Source organism: Mauremys mutica, chromosome 15 (genome assembly GCF_020497125.1).
Source record: "Mauremys mutica isolate MM-2020 ecotype Southern chromosome 15, ASM2049712v1, whole genome shotgun sequence".
In the NCBI taxonomy this organism is placed as follows: domain Eukaryota; kingdom Metazoa; phylum Chordata; order Testudines; family Geoemydidae; genus Mauremys; species Mauremys mutica.
This window is the reverse complement of record NC_059086.1, coordinates 7,211,331-7,228,193: the sequence shown is the minus strand read 5'-3', so window position 1 is coordinate 7,228,193 and position 16,863 is coordinate 7,211,331. Positions and strand designations below refer to the sequence as shown.

The following is a 16,863-nucleotide window of genomic DNA, read 5'->3' as shown; positions in this document are numbered from 1 at the left end:
TCCAGGAGCCCCTCGCCACCATTGCAGCCCGGGCTCGGCTCCAGGGGACCCCGTTTCCCTCCCTCCCCAGCTCCTCACACACACTGGGTAGGGCCGCCCAGAGGATTCAGGGCAAAGCAATTTTGGGGGCCCCTTCCATAAAAAAAAGTTGCAATACTATAGTAACATGTATTTGGAAATGTAAAAAATAACTAGTGAAAATTAATTTGTAATAATTTGAAAATACACCAAATACATTATTTAAAAACATTAAATGCTTTACTGGTCTGTATACATTTGCAATTACAAAATGGGCTGTTGCTGGGTGATGGTGATGGTTGGTGCCAATGGGCTGTCACTGCCTGGAGGTGGTGCTGCTGTTGCCCAGGGCTGGGTGGGGAGCTGGGCTCTGGGGGGTGCCCGGCTCACAGGGGCTGGGCTCAGGACTGTGAGGAGATGGGGTCGGAGGTTGTCTGGCTCAGAGGGGCTCGCCTCAGAGCGGGGGGTCTGGGGTGGGGGGATGGAGCCGGAGGGTGCCCACCTCAGAGCAGCTGGGCTCAGAGCTGGGGGTCAGGGCAGTGGGGGATGGGGTCGGGGGTGTCCGGATCAGAGGGGCTAGGCTCAGAGCTAGGGGTCAGGGCTGTGGGGGGAATGGGGTCAGGGAGGTGTCTGGATCAGAGGGGCTGGGCTCGGAGCTGTGGGTCAGGGCTATGAGGGGAATGGGGTGAGGGGGGTGTCTGGATCAGAGGGGCTGGGCTCAGAGCTGGGGATCAGGGCAGGGGGGGATGGGGTCGGGGGTGCCCAGCTCAGAGGGGCTGGGCTCAGAGCTGGGGGTCAGGGCAGTGGGGGATGGGGTCAGGGCCGTGGGGGATGGGGTCGGGGGTGCCCAGCTCAGAGGGGCTGGGCTCAGAGCTGGGGGTCAGGGCTGTGGGGGGAATGGGGTCAGAGGGGTGTCTGGATCAGAGGGGCTGGGCTCGGAGCTGGGGGTCAGGGCTGTGGGGGGAATGGGGTGAGGGGGGTGTCTGGATCAGAGGGGCTGGGCTCGGAGCTGGGGGTCAGGGCTGTGGGGGGAATGGGGACAGGGGGTGCCCAGCTCAGAGGGGCTGGGCTCAGAGCTGGGGGTCAGGGCTGTGGGGGGAATGGGGTCAGGGGGGTGACCAGATCAGAGGGGCTGGGCTCGGAGCTGGGAGTCAGGGCTGTGGGGGGAATGGGGTCAGGGGGGTGTCTGGATCAGAGGGGCTGGGCTCAGAGCTGGGGGTCAGGGCTGTGAGGGGGATGGGGCTGTGGGGGTGCCCAGGTCCTAGGGGCTGGGCTTGGAGCTGGGGGTCAGGGCTGTGAGGGGGATGGGGCCGGGGGGGTGCCCAGGTCCTAGGGGCTGGGCTTGGAGCTGGGGGTCAGGGCTGGGCCTGGGGGGTAATGGGGTCAGGGGGTGCCTGACAAACACCTCCCTGAGACCCCCCCCAATCCAACCCCCCTTCCCTGGCCCCTGATCGCCCCCCCCCACAGAACCTGTGCCCCCTCCCTGCCCCCGGGACTCCCTGCCCCTTAGCCACCCCCGCCCCGGCTGCTTACCCCAGGCTGCTTACCCCCGGCTCACCGCGCGGCAGCCGCATGGCTCCGGAGGGGGCTGAGCTCTTCCCGGCTCAGAGCCGCGTGGGGAGGGGGCGGGGCCGCAAGCTCCAGGCTGAGCTCAGCTGCCTCCGCTCGGCCCGGAGCTTGCGGCCCCGCCCCCTGACCACGCAGCTCTGAGCGGGGCGGAGCTCAGCCCCGCCCCCCCCCCAGCCAAGCTGCTGCCGGGCTGTTTAGGACCCGGGGAACAAGCGGGGCCGCGCTACCGGTAAGGGGCCCCCCCAAGCGGAGCCGGTAGCGCGGCCCCGCCTGGCTGCAGGGGACGGGCCGCTCCTCGGCTCGCAGCGGCAGGATGAGCTGGGGCCCCAGCCCCAGCCTTTTGCCGCCCCCTATATTTTGCCGCCCTAGGCAGCAGCTTGTTTTGCCGGTGCCTAGAGCCGCCCCTGGTCACCTGGCATCAGTTGTTACGGATCCATCAGCATCAGCAGAGCTACGGTGATTTATACCAACCGAGTGTCTGGTCCATTGTACTGTACTGAGTTAAAAGATTTCATACGCTGTGCAAATCCAGATGAAAATAGTCTGTTTAAAATTACCCCTTGGTTTCAAAGAATCTTGTTTAATGGAGGGTTTTTTCTTTTTTTCCCTAAAAATGTGCTTCATTTATTCGAATATCAAACATCTTCATTTAAAATTTCCCAGAGTGGGTTTTGTGCTGGTGAAATATTCCCAGTCGACAGCCCTGGAGAGAGAAGATTGTGAAAAAAGACGTTACAGTATGGAATGGGCTTCCCCAGTATACCATTTTCTGTCCCCATGGAAGGTCTCATGGGTTCGGGGTGGATACACTCCGATAATGGAATGAAATCTCTCTTGCATAGTTGAGTTTTCTTCTTAGTTTGAAGCAGGAGAAGGAACAGGAACATCTGGACCCACCTAGCTTCCAAGGGAACCATCTTTCTTGATGCTGTTTGACTTGCAATTCACTGTGGCTCTTTAGGTGGAGATCAGTGGGTATTCTCGAGGAAGCTGCTTTATGACTCTGCTAAAGAACTATCTTCTGAGAAGGACAGGCTGGTCCTCCCACTGTCTCCACTCACTCACGGTAAATTATAGAGATTTCTAGCCGTAGGTTGTACAGGATGATAAGATACTGCATATGAGCATGGGAGAGAGGGAGATGTTTTACTTAGTATTCATTGGGGTCCTTTCCTTTGGAGGTGGAAGCTTTTCCAAACTCACTTGCTGCCTCTGCTTCCCCACTGCAGAACTCCAGTTTTCGGCTGTGCAAGAAACCAAAGCAGTCATGAGGGTCTCACCCATAGTTTTAATTCAGCTCTCGCTGCTTAACTTTGCTCTTCATTCATATCTCCTCAGTTAATATACAGTGAACCAGTGTGAACATAATCTTATTGATTTCAACAAGAATGCTGGTTATTGAACTTATCAGAGTTTATTCCTAGTTTGTGGTTTTAACTGACTTCTTATAAATAGCCTAGCTCCGGGTTTAGTTATGGAAAGGTGCTAGAGTGCTAATATGAGGCTTAAATCTACCACTCCAATCACCTCCCTGCCATAGATCAGGTGGCTGTGGTGACACCTGGCCTTTTAGTTTCATTAGAAGAAAGTTATATTTGCAATTGCCGACTTTGCATTGTTTGTGGTTGGCATTTCTAAAATGCTGACTTGGAAAAAAAACATGTGCAATTGTCAATTGCTTTGAAGCAAGCAGCCTTTGGAAATTCCACAATGCTCACCTCCTTCTTTTGAAAGTAATTCTTTTTCTCTGCCATTGTCTTTTAGTTCAGTTTCTCTAAATAGCTACAGTATTAGTGGGATTCACTTAGAGATGAGATGTTTTCACTTTACTAGCAATTTTGGCTCTTTCTATCTGAAAATTATTCTTGAATTAATTTCTTTTTGATCCCACATTACATCACAATTAGGAGGGAACACGGCATTTGAAAGTATTCTGGATATTGCATTGTTACAACAAGGTAAGAGTTCATGATGTTTTAGGAGCAGTTCTGAAACTTGGAAATGATAACGGATATAATAATATATTAATATTCCATTTGGTGGAAAAAATCCTTTATTTTTCAATTGTCTGTTTAATATAATGTTTTTTTCTCTTGATGTTTTCTGATGGGTTCCTATTATGGTGAAACGTGATTAGTCCCAACAGGACAATTGAAACGTGTCTCTGTGTGCGTGTGTGTGTGTGTGTGTGCACATGTGTTTTAATTTTTCACATTGACAAGGTAAAGAATTTTAGAAATCTAGTACCAAAATAGCCACCTTACTAGGAAAGAGGGCTTCCAGATGAGTGTGACTTTATGCTTCCATTTCCATATGGACATTTTGATTCCTATCTTTGGTGTTTCTTTGTGTCATGAAGAAATGCAAGAACTTTGTTACTGGTGATCTTGTTCATAATCATAGATGGGCAAATCTGAAAAGAAAAAAAACCTAGGAGCTGTAATAAAAAGCAGCCAAAGAAGACCAGTTTGTGCAAAAGATGCATATCTCAGGGAAATGACTGAATATTCATGCAACTATAGTGTTCACCGTGTTTTTATTTGCAAGACTTTAACCCCAAATGATCTCAAAGTATTAAAGTGCTTGAATGAAAAGTCCATCAGCTATTCCACTTTATAACAGCTCAGGATCTGGCTCCATAACTTTACCTTTAAAGAGATTTCAGGTAGGAGCCCACGTAGAGAGATGGTTGGGTGGCTCTCACTGTATTTTGCATTGGCTGAGTTGGCCAGTGGACCGGTCATGCCATTTTGTTATAGATGTTGTTTCATTAATGATCTGGAGGATGGCATGGACTGCACTCTCAGCAAGTTTGCAGATGACACTAAACTGGGAGGAGCGGTAGATACACTGGAGGGTAGGGATAGGATACAGAGGGACCTAGACAAATTAGAGGATTGGGCCAAAAGAAACCTGATGAGGTTCAACAAGGACAAGTGCAGAGTCCTGCACTTAGGACAGAAGAATCCCATGCACTGCTACAGACTAGGGACCGACTGGCTAGGAAGCAGTTCTGCAGAAAAGGACCTAGGGATTACAGTGGACGAGACGCTGGATATGAGTCAGCAGTGTGCCCTTGTTGCCAAGAAGGCTAATAGCATTTTGGGCTGTATAAGTAGGGGCATTGCCAGCAGATCGAGGGATGTGATCTCCTCCTTTAGGGAGTGCAGAAGGTTCAAATACACTGAGTGTTACCTTGCCTTGCTACTCCCTCTGCTAGCTGGAAAGATGATTCAATCTGAGATTAACAAACAGCCTGACCCAGAGCGCACTGAAATCAATGGAAAAACTCCCTTTGGCATCAATCTGTTTTGGATCAGACCCCCTACAGTGAGTGGGAACACTACATTCCTAGGAGATAGATGAAAATTCCCCTCCTCCCACAAAAACAAACAAGTCTCTTTTGCATTGAACTTTTCCATGGAAATGTCAGCATTTTTACAACAAATAAAATAAAATAATAATAATCAATACAAATATTGTTATTCGGGAGTCCTAGCAATGTAGGGTGGAAGGGACCTCATGGAGTCAAGTCAGGCTCCCCATGCTGGGGCAAGACCAAGTAACACCACGTAAACATCCCAATGGGTGTTTCTCTGGCCTGTTCTCAAACACCTTCAACACTGAGCAGTCCACATGCTGATCTGTCCAGCTGAAGCTCCTCAGGCTTCCATTGTCCTTTATAGGCCAGTCTTGTTGGTTCGACTACATCTCTCAGTTGCTCCATTTCAAAACCAAAATACTTCAGATTTCAGCCAAAATAGAACAGCGCCAAAATAGTTTGGATTTGGGGTTTTATTCATAAAAGCTCAAAAATTTCCGAGGGGATAGGTGGGAATTTTGACCAGCTCTTTATAAAAAGCCTCTGTTAACAGGGAGGGTAATTAACTCTTGGGATGATTTACCAAGGGTCGTGGTGGATACTCAGTTTACGGGCAATTTTTAATTCAAGATTGGATGATTTTTTAAAAGACATGCTCTGATTTACAATGAAAACTATTGGAAAAAAATTATGACCTGTGTTATACAAGCAATTAGACTAGATTGGGGGGGGTTAAATTCATCATCTGCGAACACCTTGGGATCCACAGACTATATCTAAGGGGCCCTCCAAAGGTGGTTGTTACCATAGAACACTGCTTTTCAACCTGTGGGCCGTGGATTCCTAGGGGTCCACAGATTATGTCTACAATTTCCACCTCCATTCAAAATGTTTGATTCATCCGGAAATGAGAAAAAACCCCACTGGTCTAGATAATCAAAATGGTTCCTTTGGGCTTTGGAATCTATGACTAAACTGAATTTCTGTTGTTTCGGCATCTCTTAAGAGATAACACGAGTCTCCACTGTACGTCAGATTTATTGCTTCTATCCCCTCCTCTGCTTCTTCTTTGGCACAGAGCACAGTGACAGGAGAAATGGCTCCCGGAAACTGCACCAGAGTGACTGGCTTCCTTTTCCGGGGAATCACTGACAGTCCAAAGCTGCAAAGCATCCTCTTTGTGTTCTTCTTTGCCATTTATTTCTGCACGCTGGTGGGGAATGTCTGGGTGATTGTGCTGATTACCGTTGACTCCCAACTCCACAGCTCCATGTACTTTTTCCTCAGTAACTTGTCCCTCTGAGATGTTGTCTCCTCCTCTGTGATTGCCCCCAAGGCGATGCTCAGTTCCCTAGCGACGAGTAAAGACATTTCTTTCCCTGGGTGTGTGGTTCAGTTTTTCCTCTTCTCCTTCTGTGCCAGCAATGAGCTTTGCCTCCTGGCTGTGACAGCCTACGATCGCTTTGTGGCCATCTGCAACCCACTGCTTTATTATGTCATCCTGTCCAAGAGAGTCTGCTTCCAGCTGGTGGCTGGATCTTCCCTATGCGCCTGTGTCAATGCCACTGTGCATACGTGTACTGAATTCAGTCTGTCCTTCAGCCACCTCACTGTCCTCAATCATTTCTTCTGCGATATTCGCCCACTCCGAGAAACCTCCTGCTCTTACTTTCGCATCAATAAGCTCATGCATTTCATCTTTGCAGCCATAGAAATAATAGGCACTGTTTTCACCATCCTCATCTCCTACACTTACATCATCTTTGCCATCCTGAGGATCCACTCCAGGGCAGGAAGGCACAAAGCCTTCTCCACCTGCGCCTCCCACCTGACTGTCATTTCCTTCTTATAGGGGACCCTGATCTTTACATATTTACGACCCTCATCAGGCAGCTCAGTGGACTGGGAGAAAATAGTGGCCGCGTCCGGTACCCTTGTGATCCCCCTGCTAAACCCCTTGATCTACCACCTGAGGAACAAGGGGGTGAAGGACGCCCTGAGGAGGACAATATACCAGAAAATTATTCCTCGCTGTATGCAAATATTGGTTTTTCTGATCAATACTGGAGTGCAGATATGAGCTAGTTCTCACTCATTAAGTCATTATGCAGAAATTTCTGCATATCATCATATGATTTACAGGAGAAAACAATATGGAAATGGAACTTGAGCCTGATAATGAAGGAAGGCGCCATGTTTCTTGAAAAACAGTGTCCAGTAACTGTATTACAGCTTCTCCTTTATGCACTGATATGTGATTTCTGCAATATAGACACCTCCCCCTGCTTGTTCCATTACCTTCTGAACTATGTTGGTTAACTTAGCAGATGATATAAAGAGGAGATGCTCAGACTGTAATTATTTCCGTTTGCCACCACTATTATCTCAGTTCCCACAGCCCCCACCTGAAATCCCTGTACAATTAAATAAAGGGAGGTGCACACAGAGAGGTGTTTTTATAGCTAGATAGTCAGACAGGTGGTTCTGTTCGGGTACAGACAGGTAGACACTAGACAGACGGACGTTTTGCTATGGGGTTAGATAGACAGAAGCACGTCATTAGACACACGCAGGAGAAAGGAAGGATGCCAGAGGTTATCGCACTCGCCTAAGACTTGAGGGGTCTGAGTTTAAATTCCACCTCCACTGCAGACTTCCTTTGTGATCTTGAGCAAAGCACTTTGGGCCCGATTTTTTAAAGGGATTTCAGTTCCTAAATCCCATTGAAATCCATGGGACTTATGTGGCCTAAATACCTTTAAAACACCTGGGTTTAGTCTCCCTTCGTCTCTGTTTGCCACTTGTAATATGGAGGCAAGAGAAGGAGTGTTGTAAGCAAGACACAAGAAGTGATTCTTCTGCTCTACTCCGCGCTGATTAGGCCTCAACTGGAGTATCGTGTCCTGTTCTGGGCACCACTTTTCAGGAAAGATGTGACCCATTGCAGAGAGTCCAGATAAGAGCGACAAAAACACGAGTGCCATGTCTCCGTGTGGCTCGCAGAAGCAGCAACACATCCCCAATCCAGTTTCTGTGCACAGGGAAAGCCAGGAGGCGCCACACGCTGCCCATACCCCAAGCACCACCCCTGCAACTCCATTGGCTGGGAACCACAGCCAATGGGAGCTTCAGGGGCGGTGCCTGCAGACAGGGCGGTTTGCCCACCCCTGGTCTAAGGTCACACATTGTTCGTAGTTACATGGCCCATGATGCTAACCCCCATCACACCCTTGTTAAATCTTCAAACAAGCCCCTTCGTGCTTCCTCCCATTCTGTCCCCACACTTGGGAGGAGCTCCCTGTAAACATCAGCAAAACGACCTCCTCATCCCAGGGACTGTTTGACTCTTTAATTATTCCCTGTCCAGCAGGCTTGTCATCTCCTTATGAACTTGCTGCCGCAATGTACCTGCTCTGTGGGATGCTTTGCTGGGTGCAGGTTATGATCCCACAGTGTTCATTGTGCAAGTGAAATGAATTATATTAAAGAAATAGAATGAATTGAAGAATGCTGGATGTGCCTTTAAATAGAAATGAAAAGAATGCTGTGATAGGTAGAACAATTGCTCCACTTAAGGGATATTGGTGACGTATTAGCCTTAGATCGATAGGAGTTAGTAAGGAAGTAGGAGATGCATTTTGCTCTCTTTGTCCCTTTGTTTAGTTTGCACCTTTTTATCTGTATAAATAAGACTGTTTGGGTCTTGTATGGGGGCTCACATTATCTGGGTGTTATTAGCAGAGAGCTGTGCTAATAAAACAGAGTGCTCTGACAAACTGAGAGTCTTGAGTCTAACCTTGACATCATCTTCGGCAACTTTTGTGAGTCAGGTCTGGCCTGCTTGATAATACCTGCCAGTGAAGCTGCACCACAGCCATGACCTCTGTCTTTTCACTTAGGGTGACCTCTTCACACACCTCAATGCTCCCGAGTGGGATATCCCTATGGCATTCAGGCCTCAGATCAGGTACAGGGGCTGTCTTACAATCCTCTGCACAGAATAGCATCTTGACAATGGCTTCACTGTTGTGATGCACTTTTAAGCTGTTTATATGCACAGTCCGAGGTGAGTCCCTGCTGCAGGGCCTGTGTACATTGCAGGTAACAGCGTGACCCCTCCCTACCACCTCAGAAGGCCCCTCCCATCAGTTTTGCAATTTGTACTTTTCCACAAGGAATAACACCAGCAGCAGATCCCCTGCATCAAATGGTTGCTCACAAGGAGAGCAGAACCCCCTTTATCCCATCGAGTTGGGACCAGGGCCAGACTGGTTAACCAAAACGTCGGATAATCGGATGAATGGGAACGTGCCAGGCTGCAGCGCCATCTAGGGACCATAGGAGAGATTGCCCACTTCTGGACCTGTGTGCGCTGGTTCTTCGGTTAATACGGAGAACCGGATAATGGAGGGTCAGATAAACATGGTTCTACCGTATTGGGATCATCCCATTCTTTCTGAGCTGCTTGGCTTCTAGTGAGGCTTTGCGTCGCTATTCCAATCATGGCTGTAGGGAAACCTAATTTATGCTCCTCCCCGTGAAGGGGAAAGGAAAAGTGAAGTGCTTCAGTAGGATCAACCTGACCAGAATGAAATGGTTCCATTTTTTGTTTCAAAAGGACATTTGGCTTGAGAAGTTTATTTTATTTTGGATGAGATTGTGCCTTTCATGGTTTGTGCCACACAAGCAGACAAGTTAGAGAAAATATAAAATACTCTTGCTGGACGTTCCCAACGTCTCGCTAATTTGTTTCTTAGGAGCCAGAACAACAACATGTAAGAACCCAAAAATCAGAGGGAGAGAACGCAGGCTACTGCCTATAACAGAGAGGCACAACTCACTGGGGACCTGCTGACTGGCTGCTGCTACGCCCCGATTGTGGGCTGCCCTACCGAGCTCCGCAGCATGCAAGCACGCCCAGGAACCCTGCCCAACATTTAAAGTCACAGTATTCAATTTTAACACAACCACAAATGCACCAGAGCATCAACATTTTCGGTTTAACGAGGTCTCTTCTATTTTGGAACCCTTGTTTCTAAACATGCCATGCGGGATTTGAATCAAATTTCAGCAACTAATTATCATGTGGGTGGAATCATCATTAATGTGTATTCTGGGTAGTTATGTTGTTGGCTTCTGTAGGAAATTTGGGGAAACGGGAGCACTGGGAAAGCCTGCCCCCCCCCAACCACACATACACACCACATAGTTGCTGCCCACTGGTACTGCCTGAGCAGTAGCCTTGTGACATCAGAGAGAACCCACCACTCAGCTCTCCCTCCCTCCGCTTCATTTTCATACTTGGGGAGAATGACTAGCACCCTGGCTGCCATGGCAACAGCTACCCTTGACAGCTGGTTGCCCCCTTGTTACCAGCACATCATCACAGACAGGAAGTTTGTAATGAAACAGGGCCAGAGCTGGAGAACCGGGACAGCCCCTGCTGTGCTCAGTGGGGTTTGTGCTGCGGTACGGTGCTGTGTTCCTTCGTAAAGGGCAGGTGTTTGCTACTGTCCTCAGTAAGGCCAAGATGAAACCAAGATGCAAAATTCCAGCTCTTTTTCTTGGATATTGTTTCTCTGCTTCTTGCACATTCAGGGTTACAGCTGAGAACTTTCACTGACCCTGAAGTTGCATGAAATGAGTTTTGTTTTCATGCAGTTTAATTTAATGACTTTCAATACTCTGATCAGCACAGCACTGAGTGGTGAAACGAGGATTTTCACCAAGATAACAATGGCAATAAAATATAGACTGAACCAACGCATGAGTAAGAGCTTCGTTGTTTAAACAGCTTGTAGAGGTGCGGACTCACCTCCACGGCACCTCCTGCTGGTGACTTCGGGGAATCAGCTCATTCCAGCTCCGGAGCGCCCTCTGCAAGCCGGTGATCCACCTGTCCTCTGGCCCCTGTGCCCCTCCCTGGACCCGGTGCCCCTTTAGCTGGGGTGCTGCCCCCTGGCAGTAACCCCTCAGTCTCAGGATCTTCCCTCCTTGGGGAACCTCCAACCCACTATTCCCACCTCGCATCAGTATATGGCTACTGCCAGTCATCGTCTAGCCCTGTGCCCTGGAGCAGGCTGCAGGTTCAGTCACTCAGCACCGGCAAGGAGGGTCTGGACCTGTTGCCCTGGCCTACCCCTGGGCTGCCCTCTGCAACCCCCAGGACCTGTTGGCCTTGTGCTAGGCCACAGCCTGGGGCTTTCCAGGCTGGAGCTCCCCAGCTCCTCTGCCTTTCCCCAGCCCTGCTCCACTCAGGTACCCTGTCTCTAGCTCCCTGCAGCCAGGCCCTTCTCCCTCTACAGACAGAGAGAGACTGATCCTTCCGGCTTCCCTGGCCTTCTTATAAGGCCCTGTCGCTCAGTTTGGGGCATGGCCCCAGCTGCAGCCTCTTCCCACTTTCCCCAGTCAGCCAGGGTTTTACCTTGCCCAGCCCCAGCCTTCTGCAGGGTTTTTCCAACCCCTTGCAGGCTGGAGCGGGGGTCACCCCCTTACACAGCACAGAGATAAAAGATTTTCTTTCTATTAAAAAAAAACAAAGGAAATTAACAAACAAAAACCCTTCATTTAATGTTGCTCACGTTTGCTTTCATCAATAAAATCATTAGGAAATACAAAGTCAAGGTTTTTAAACACCATGGACAGGTTATACAGTGAAGCATTCTCAGGTTAGCAAATCTCCAGGGCAGCGTCTGCCTCCAGACCCATTGTATGGCTTTAATGCTTTCAAAAGTGTAAATAAATTGAACCTCCCCATCCCAGCTCTGAGAGCTGGGAATAGACCAGCGTCAGAGAAATCATCTCGCTGAAACTAACAGAAAGTGCAGGGCATAGCGGGGCTGGATCGATGATGTGGTGAAGAGGAAAACAAATGGGAGGAAATTCTAGCCCTATTAAAATCAAAGGGAAAACTGCCATAGACTTTCAATAGGGTCAGAACTTCACCCCTAAAGATTTTCGACAAGGCCCGGCTGACGGTAGAGAGCTTGGAGTTGGCCTGTGGAGATGATCTGTGGTATGCTCCAGCTGTAAGGCCTGTTAAAGAAGAGGCAATTGACTAGGCCTGGTTTGCAGATCCCATTCCCCACTCACTGAATATGGCTGGCAAGGGACTTGACTCATCCCACACATACAGGAGTAAAGCATGAAGCATTGTGACCAATTATTCTCAAACATTCTTTATTCAGACTGACAAATGACTAGCAAACAAAGGAGACAGCCTTTTCCTGGGTTCGATGTACACCCTGTTTTACTGTACACTACCAGCGCACATACAGCTTACAAAATAAATATTTTCCTGTATAAATTATGTAGTTTAAAAGTGTGTTTCACTATGGATTGGATACTTTACATGTATTTACAAAAATCACAAGGCTTTGCTTTATTCGCTTACTTAGTTTTGGTCTCTAAAAACAAAATTGCTATGTTTCAGCTGAGACATAATCATCATATTACAGCAATGCACCCCCTTACATAGATCTTAAGGCCAGAAGGCACCACTGTGACCATCTAGTCTGACCTGACTAATACATGCCAGAGAATTTCATTCAGTAATTCCTGCACAGTCCAGCAACTTGTAGATGAGCTAGGACAGATCATTTAGAAAGACTTGATTGCAGTCTATATGTACCCACATATGGAGAAGATATTTGATAGGAGAGGGCCTTTTAATCTAGCAGACAAAATCATAAGAAGATCCGATGGCTGAAAGATGAAGTCAGCAATGCTCAAACAGGATGTAAGACACACATTTTGCACTGTGAGCATAATTAGCCATTGCGACAGTTTGCAAAGGGACGTGAGAAATTCTGCATGACTTGTGTCCTTTAAATTCACATATGGGGGTAACATTTTCAAAAGTGCCTAAGTGACTTAGTAACCTAAATCCCATTTTCAATGAGTAAAATGGGTAAAATTTTCAAAAGTACCCAAGCAATTTAGGAGCCCACTCCGCACATATTGAAAATTGGATTTAGGCTCCTAAGTCACATAGGCACTTAGCAAAGTTTTACCAATTGTCTGCTAGATTAAATATCTTCTCCTCATGTAGAGGCCACAGTCAAGTCATAATATGACCTTCTTTTCAATAGGCTAAGCAGATTGAGTTCCTTTAGTCTCACTGAGATTCTTATAGCTCTTTTCTGAACCCTGTTTAATTTTTCACCATCCTTCTTAAAGTGTGGGCATGAGAACTAGACCAAGTATTCTAGAACTGCTCTCCTCATTGCTTTCTACCACCTCCCTCTTCCTACTTCAGATTCCCCTACTAATACATCCATGCGTTGTGTGATCTCTTTTCGCCACAGGATTGCACTAGGAGCTCATGTACACAAATCTGTGCATCTGTAAGCTAAATTTTCCATTTCCATGCTGTGATATTATATTCGAATACCTGACAAGTTCTATGCAATGAAATCAAGAGAGCCTTCTTTGAAAGCATTGCACTCAGTGAGGCAGAGTTGAGACTGATCGTTTAACCTTAACATTGTATTTCCTGGTTGTAGTGTGCTTCACAGTTTACATTTAATATTACATTTACTCTTGTGGTTAGTTTTCTTCACGGGATTCACAGCTGGTGCATTCTTTGAGCAGGGGATTGGACTAGATGACCTCCTGAGATCTCTTCCAATCCTAATATTCTATGATTCTATGATTCTTAGCTTAGCGTTGGTCTTCAGCCAATTCTTACAGAATCCAGGTGAACTACAGAGAGCAGGTGTAAGCGGAGAAGCTGCCTTTTGGTGACATGGTGTTTCACCCTAAGAGGTTTCCATAGATTGGTAGATTTTAAGGCCAGAAGGAACCATTAGATCATCTAGTCTAATGTCCTGTATAACAGACCGGAGAATTTCAGCCAGTGACTCCTGTACTGAGCTCTGCTCAGAGGAGCGGGTGTGTGCAGCTCCACTGATTTCTATGGGAGCTGCGGGTGCTTATCTTGTCTCTGAGTCCTGCCAAGAGGACCATGCTGCACATTACCTTTGAGAGTGTCGCTATTAAAGACTTTTGGCTCTGAGTGGAGCCATTTGATGCTCTGCGATGTCGCTAGCCCTTCCCCAGCATGCTCTCATCTAGACTAGTAATTCCCTGCAGGTTACATGTTCAGTCATGAGACAAAAGACTGGTCAGCAATTTAGTTGCAGCCAGGCACAAGGAGATTATAAATAACTGGCGGATCACAACTCACATGTCACAAGGCTCTCAGCATGGGGAAACATGAAGAGAACATGGCGGCCGAGGACGAGGCGCTGTGGGTGAATGTGGGCCCTGATCGGGCAAGTACCATTCAGCACTCAGATGGTACAGTGATGGCATATAGAGACATACATTGACTAGTGTGAGCCTCTGTGGACATGCACAAATATACGTATGGCAGAACCAAGCGCAGTGCTGGTGTGAATGGGTTTGACTCCACTGGCTGCAATGGAGTTGCACCATTTACACTGGAAGGAGACTTTCGTCTCCTTGTATTCGCTACATTAGGAGGGCAGCTTGATAGGCAACGGTCATCTTCTTATCGCAAACATTGGGACTGATCGGCTCAAACTAAGTCAAACAAACAAAAACCCAACAACGGACACCACCGAAAAACGGAGGTTTTCCCTATCTTTAGAGAGTAAAGCTCTCCCGACTCCCTGCATGGATGTAATGGGTGCACGGCCCGCCCCTGTGTAGTCAGACCATTGGCCCTGCTTCCCATGGACTCAGGGACACTCCAAGCTGGTGCAACACCTGTACTCTTTATTTGTGTCTGTTTCCCACCACCAGTTTCCTGCTATTTACAGTGGCTTCGCCTAACACGGGCAACAGCGTAGCAGGCTCCTACCTGTCGCCGAGCTCCGCCCCGCTTCACTCACTTCCTCCCAGCCTCATAGCTCCTGCCTAATGAACCTGGCAGGTGCAGTCAGTGATTTGGCAAACCTAGGCTATTTACCCAGCCCCAATCCATTTCCTCTGCTTGGGGCTGGAGTGGCAGGGGCTGATTGAGGATTCCCCAGCAGCGCCCTGCCATGATGAGAAGCCTGCAAACAAAGGTCTTTAACAGAGCTGCCATCATGCCTTTCTCTGGGCCCAGGGACCTTTCCCGTGCGGGCAAAGAGTATCAACAGCAGTAATATGACTCAGACAGGTTGTTGCGCAGGAAGCACATGTAGGACCAGATCACTGCCGCCTTTTCTCATGCGGGTGATGAATGGAGCAGGAAACCTGCTCCTTGGGCTCAAAGCCTGTCAGGAGAGGGGTGGGTTGAGGCAACGTGGCATCCTGTCCTCTCCAAATCGGCAGGAGCCTCTGCACATTTGGGACGCTGCTCTTTTAAGGAGCTGAGGTTTGGTGGGCGAGGTCAGGACAGCACCCCTCCCTCCAGCCTGGGTGATCTCTACATTAGGAAAGAACTTGACCAGATGACGACTATGGGGCACAGGATACGTGTGTGCAAGCATTAGAACAGCTAAACAGCAGGGGAACCGCATCCCTTGGTTAAGAAGATGCAAGAGATGAACTTTAGGCTACATAGCAAGAAAAAAATCCACCTTGTTCAGCCATTTACATCCATGCAAACTGCTCCCGAACCAGGATGGTGGCACTGTACACCCACTTTGTGCTGCTTAAAGGACAAGGTACAGGGCCATGGAGAGTCAGGACCAAGATGGTTTTTCCTGCCTCTAATTCCTCTCGCTGACCATATGTGACCACAGGAGCAGCCCCAGTCTAGTGCTGTCATCACTTAGTTGACCTTGCGGTAAAAAGAAAATGCCTTCTCTTCACTATGTTTTTACATTGGGATAGCTCCCCCACACTAATTACCCCAAGGTAAAAAATAATACACTCTTCTAGTCGTGAAGCCAAGGCGGGAGAGACCCATAGACACAAGGGAATCTGGGTGGGCTAGGAGAATAATATTTGGGTCAGTTCTCTTCCTGTAAATCAAGAGGAAAGCCTGTATAGCTTAGCTCATAGTGAGGTGTGAGACTAGATGCGACTAAATATGCATGAAGGCTATTGCTTTAAAATCGATTTTTCTCTAAAGCTTTGTTCCAACTGCTAGCTAGATAAATACACTTTGTTTTAAGGAGCCCGTTGGTCACTATCACCCGTCTCAGGTTCCCCAAGGGAAAAAACGCAGGTGCTCAAACCCAGTCAAGTCTGCAGGGCTAAGAGCGGGAGAGTTGCCAAATTCCACCCCAAAGCAGAGAAGGGCAAGTGGCTCAGGACACAAGCTGGGTGCCAGAGACCAGAAAGGGGACAGAGGGTCAGCTAGCTCCCTAATCATGACACTGTCATTTTAGGATTATAGAGGAGAGCAAAAAAAACCCCGCAAACAAACCTGTCCTGTCTGTGGATTGCAAGTAGTTACAAAAATAAAAGTTAGATAGAAAGAATCACAGTTCTCTGCTCCTCCTGGGTAACATCCCCATAGGGGCAGCACCAGGGCCGGCTCCAGAGCCCAGCGGGGCAAGCACCTGCCTGGGGCGGCCCTTTCCCGGGGGGGCGGCAGGCTGGGCCGGCGGACCTGCCGCAGTCATGCCTGCGGGAGGTCCACTGGAGCCCCGGGACGACCGGACCTGCCGCAGGCATGACTGCGGAGGGGACGCTCGGCCGACGGCTCCAGTGGACCTCCCGCAGGCATGCCTGCGGCAGCTCAACCGGAGCCGCCGGACCAGCGAACCGCTCACAGCTGCGGGAGGTCCAGCCGAGCCGCGCGACCAGCGGACCCTCCACAGTCATGCCCGCGGGAGGTCCGCTGCTCCCACGGCTCGGGGGCGCCTCCCGGGCATGACTGCTTGGGGCGGCCAAATTTGTAGAGCTGCCCCTGGGCAGCACCATTCCACAGAGGGGACAGGCTGCTGGTGCTTCTCGGATCTGTGCCAGTGGAAGATAAATAGTCAAACATCCAAAGGCTGGGAAACCGATTGTTAGAACAACAGAGAAAACAAGAGTATAATAAAGTAGTA

General features: G+C 48.7%; 1 protein-coding gene across 1 annotated transcript; it reads left to right on the top strand.

Annotated features, from left to right (window-relative positions):
• The first annotated feature begins 6,248 nt into the window (after positions 1-6,248).
• LOC123350511 (olfactory receptor 9K2-like) lies at positions 6,249-6,761 on the top strand. Its single transcript, XM_044989126.1, has one exon. The coding sequence runs from the start codon at positions 6,249-6,251 to the stop codon at positions 6,759-6,761; it is 513 nt and encodes a 170-aa protein (XP_044845061.1).
• Positions 6,762-16,863: the final 10,102 nt, after the last annotated feature.

What these genes read in the sequence shown, in the direction of transcription:
- LOC123350511 (XM_044989126.1), top strand. Translation starts at nt 6,249, where the DNA reads ATGCTCAGTTCCCTAGCGACGAGTAAAGACATTTCTTTCCCTGGGTGT.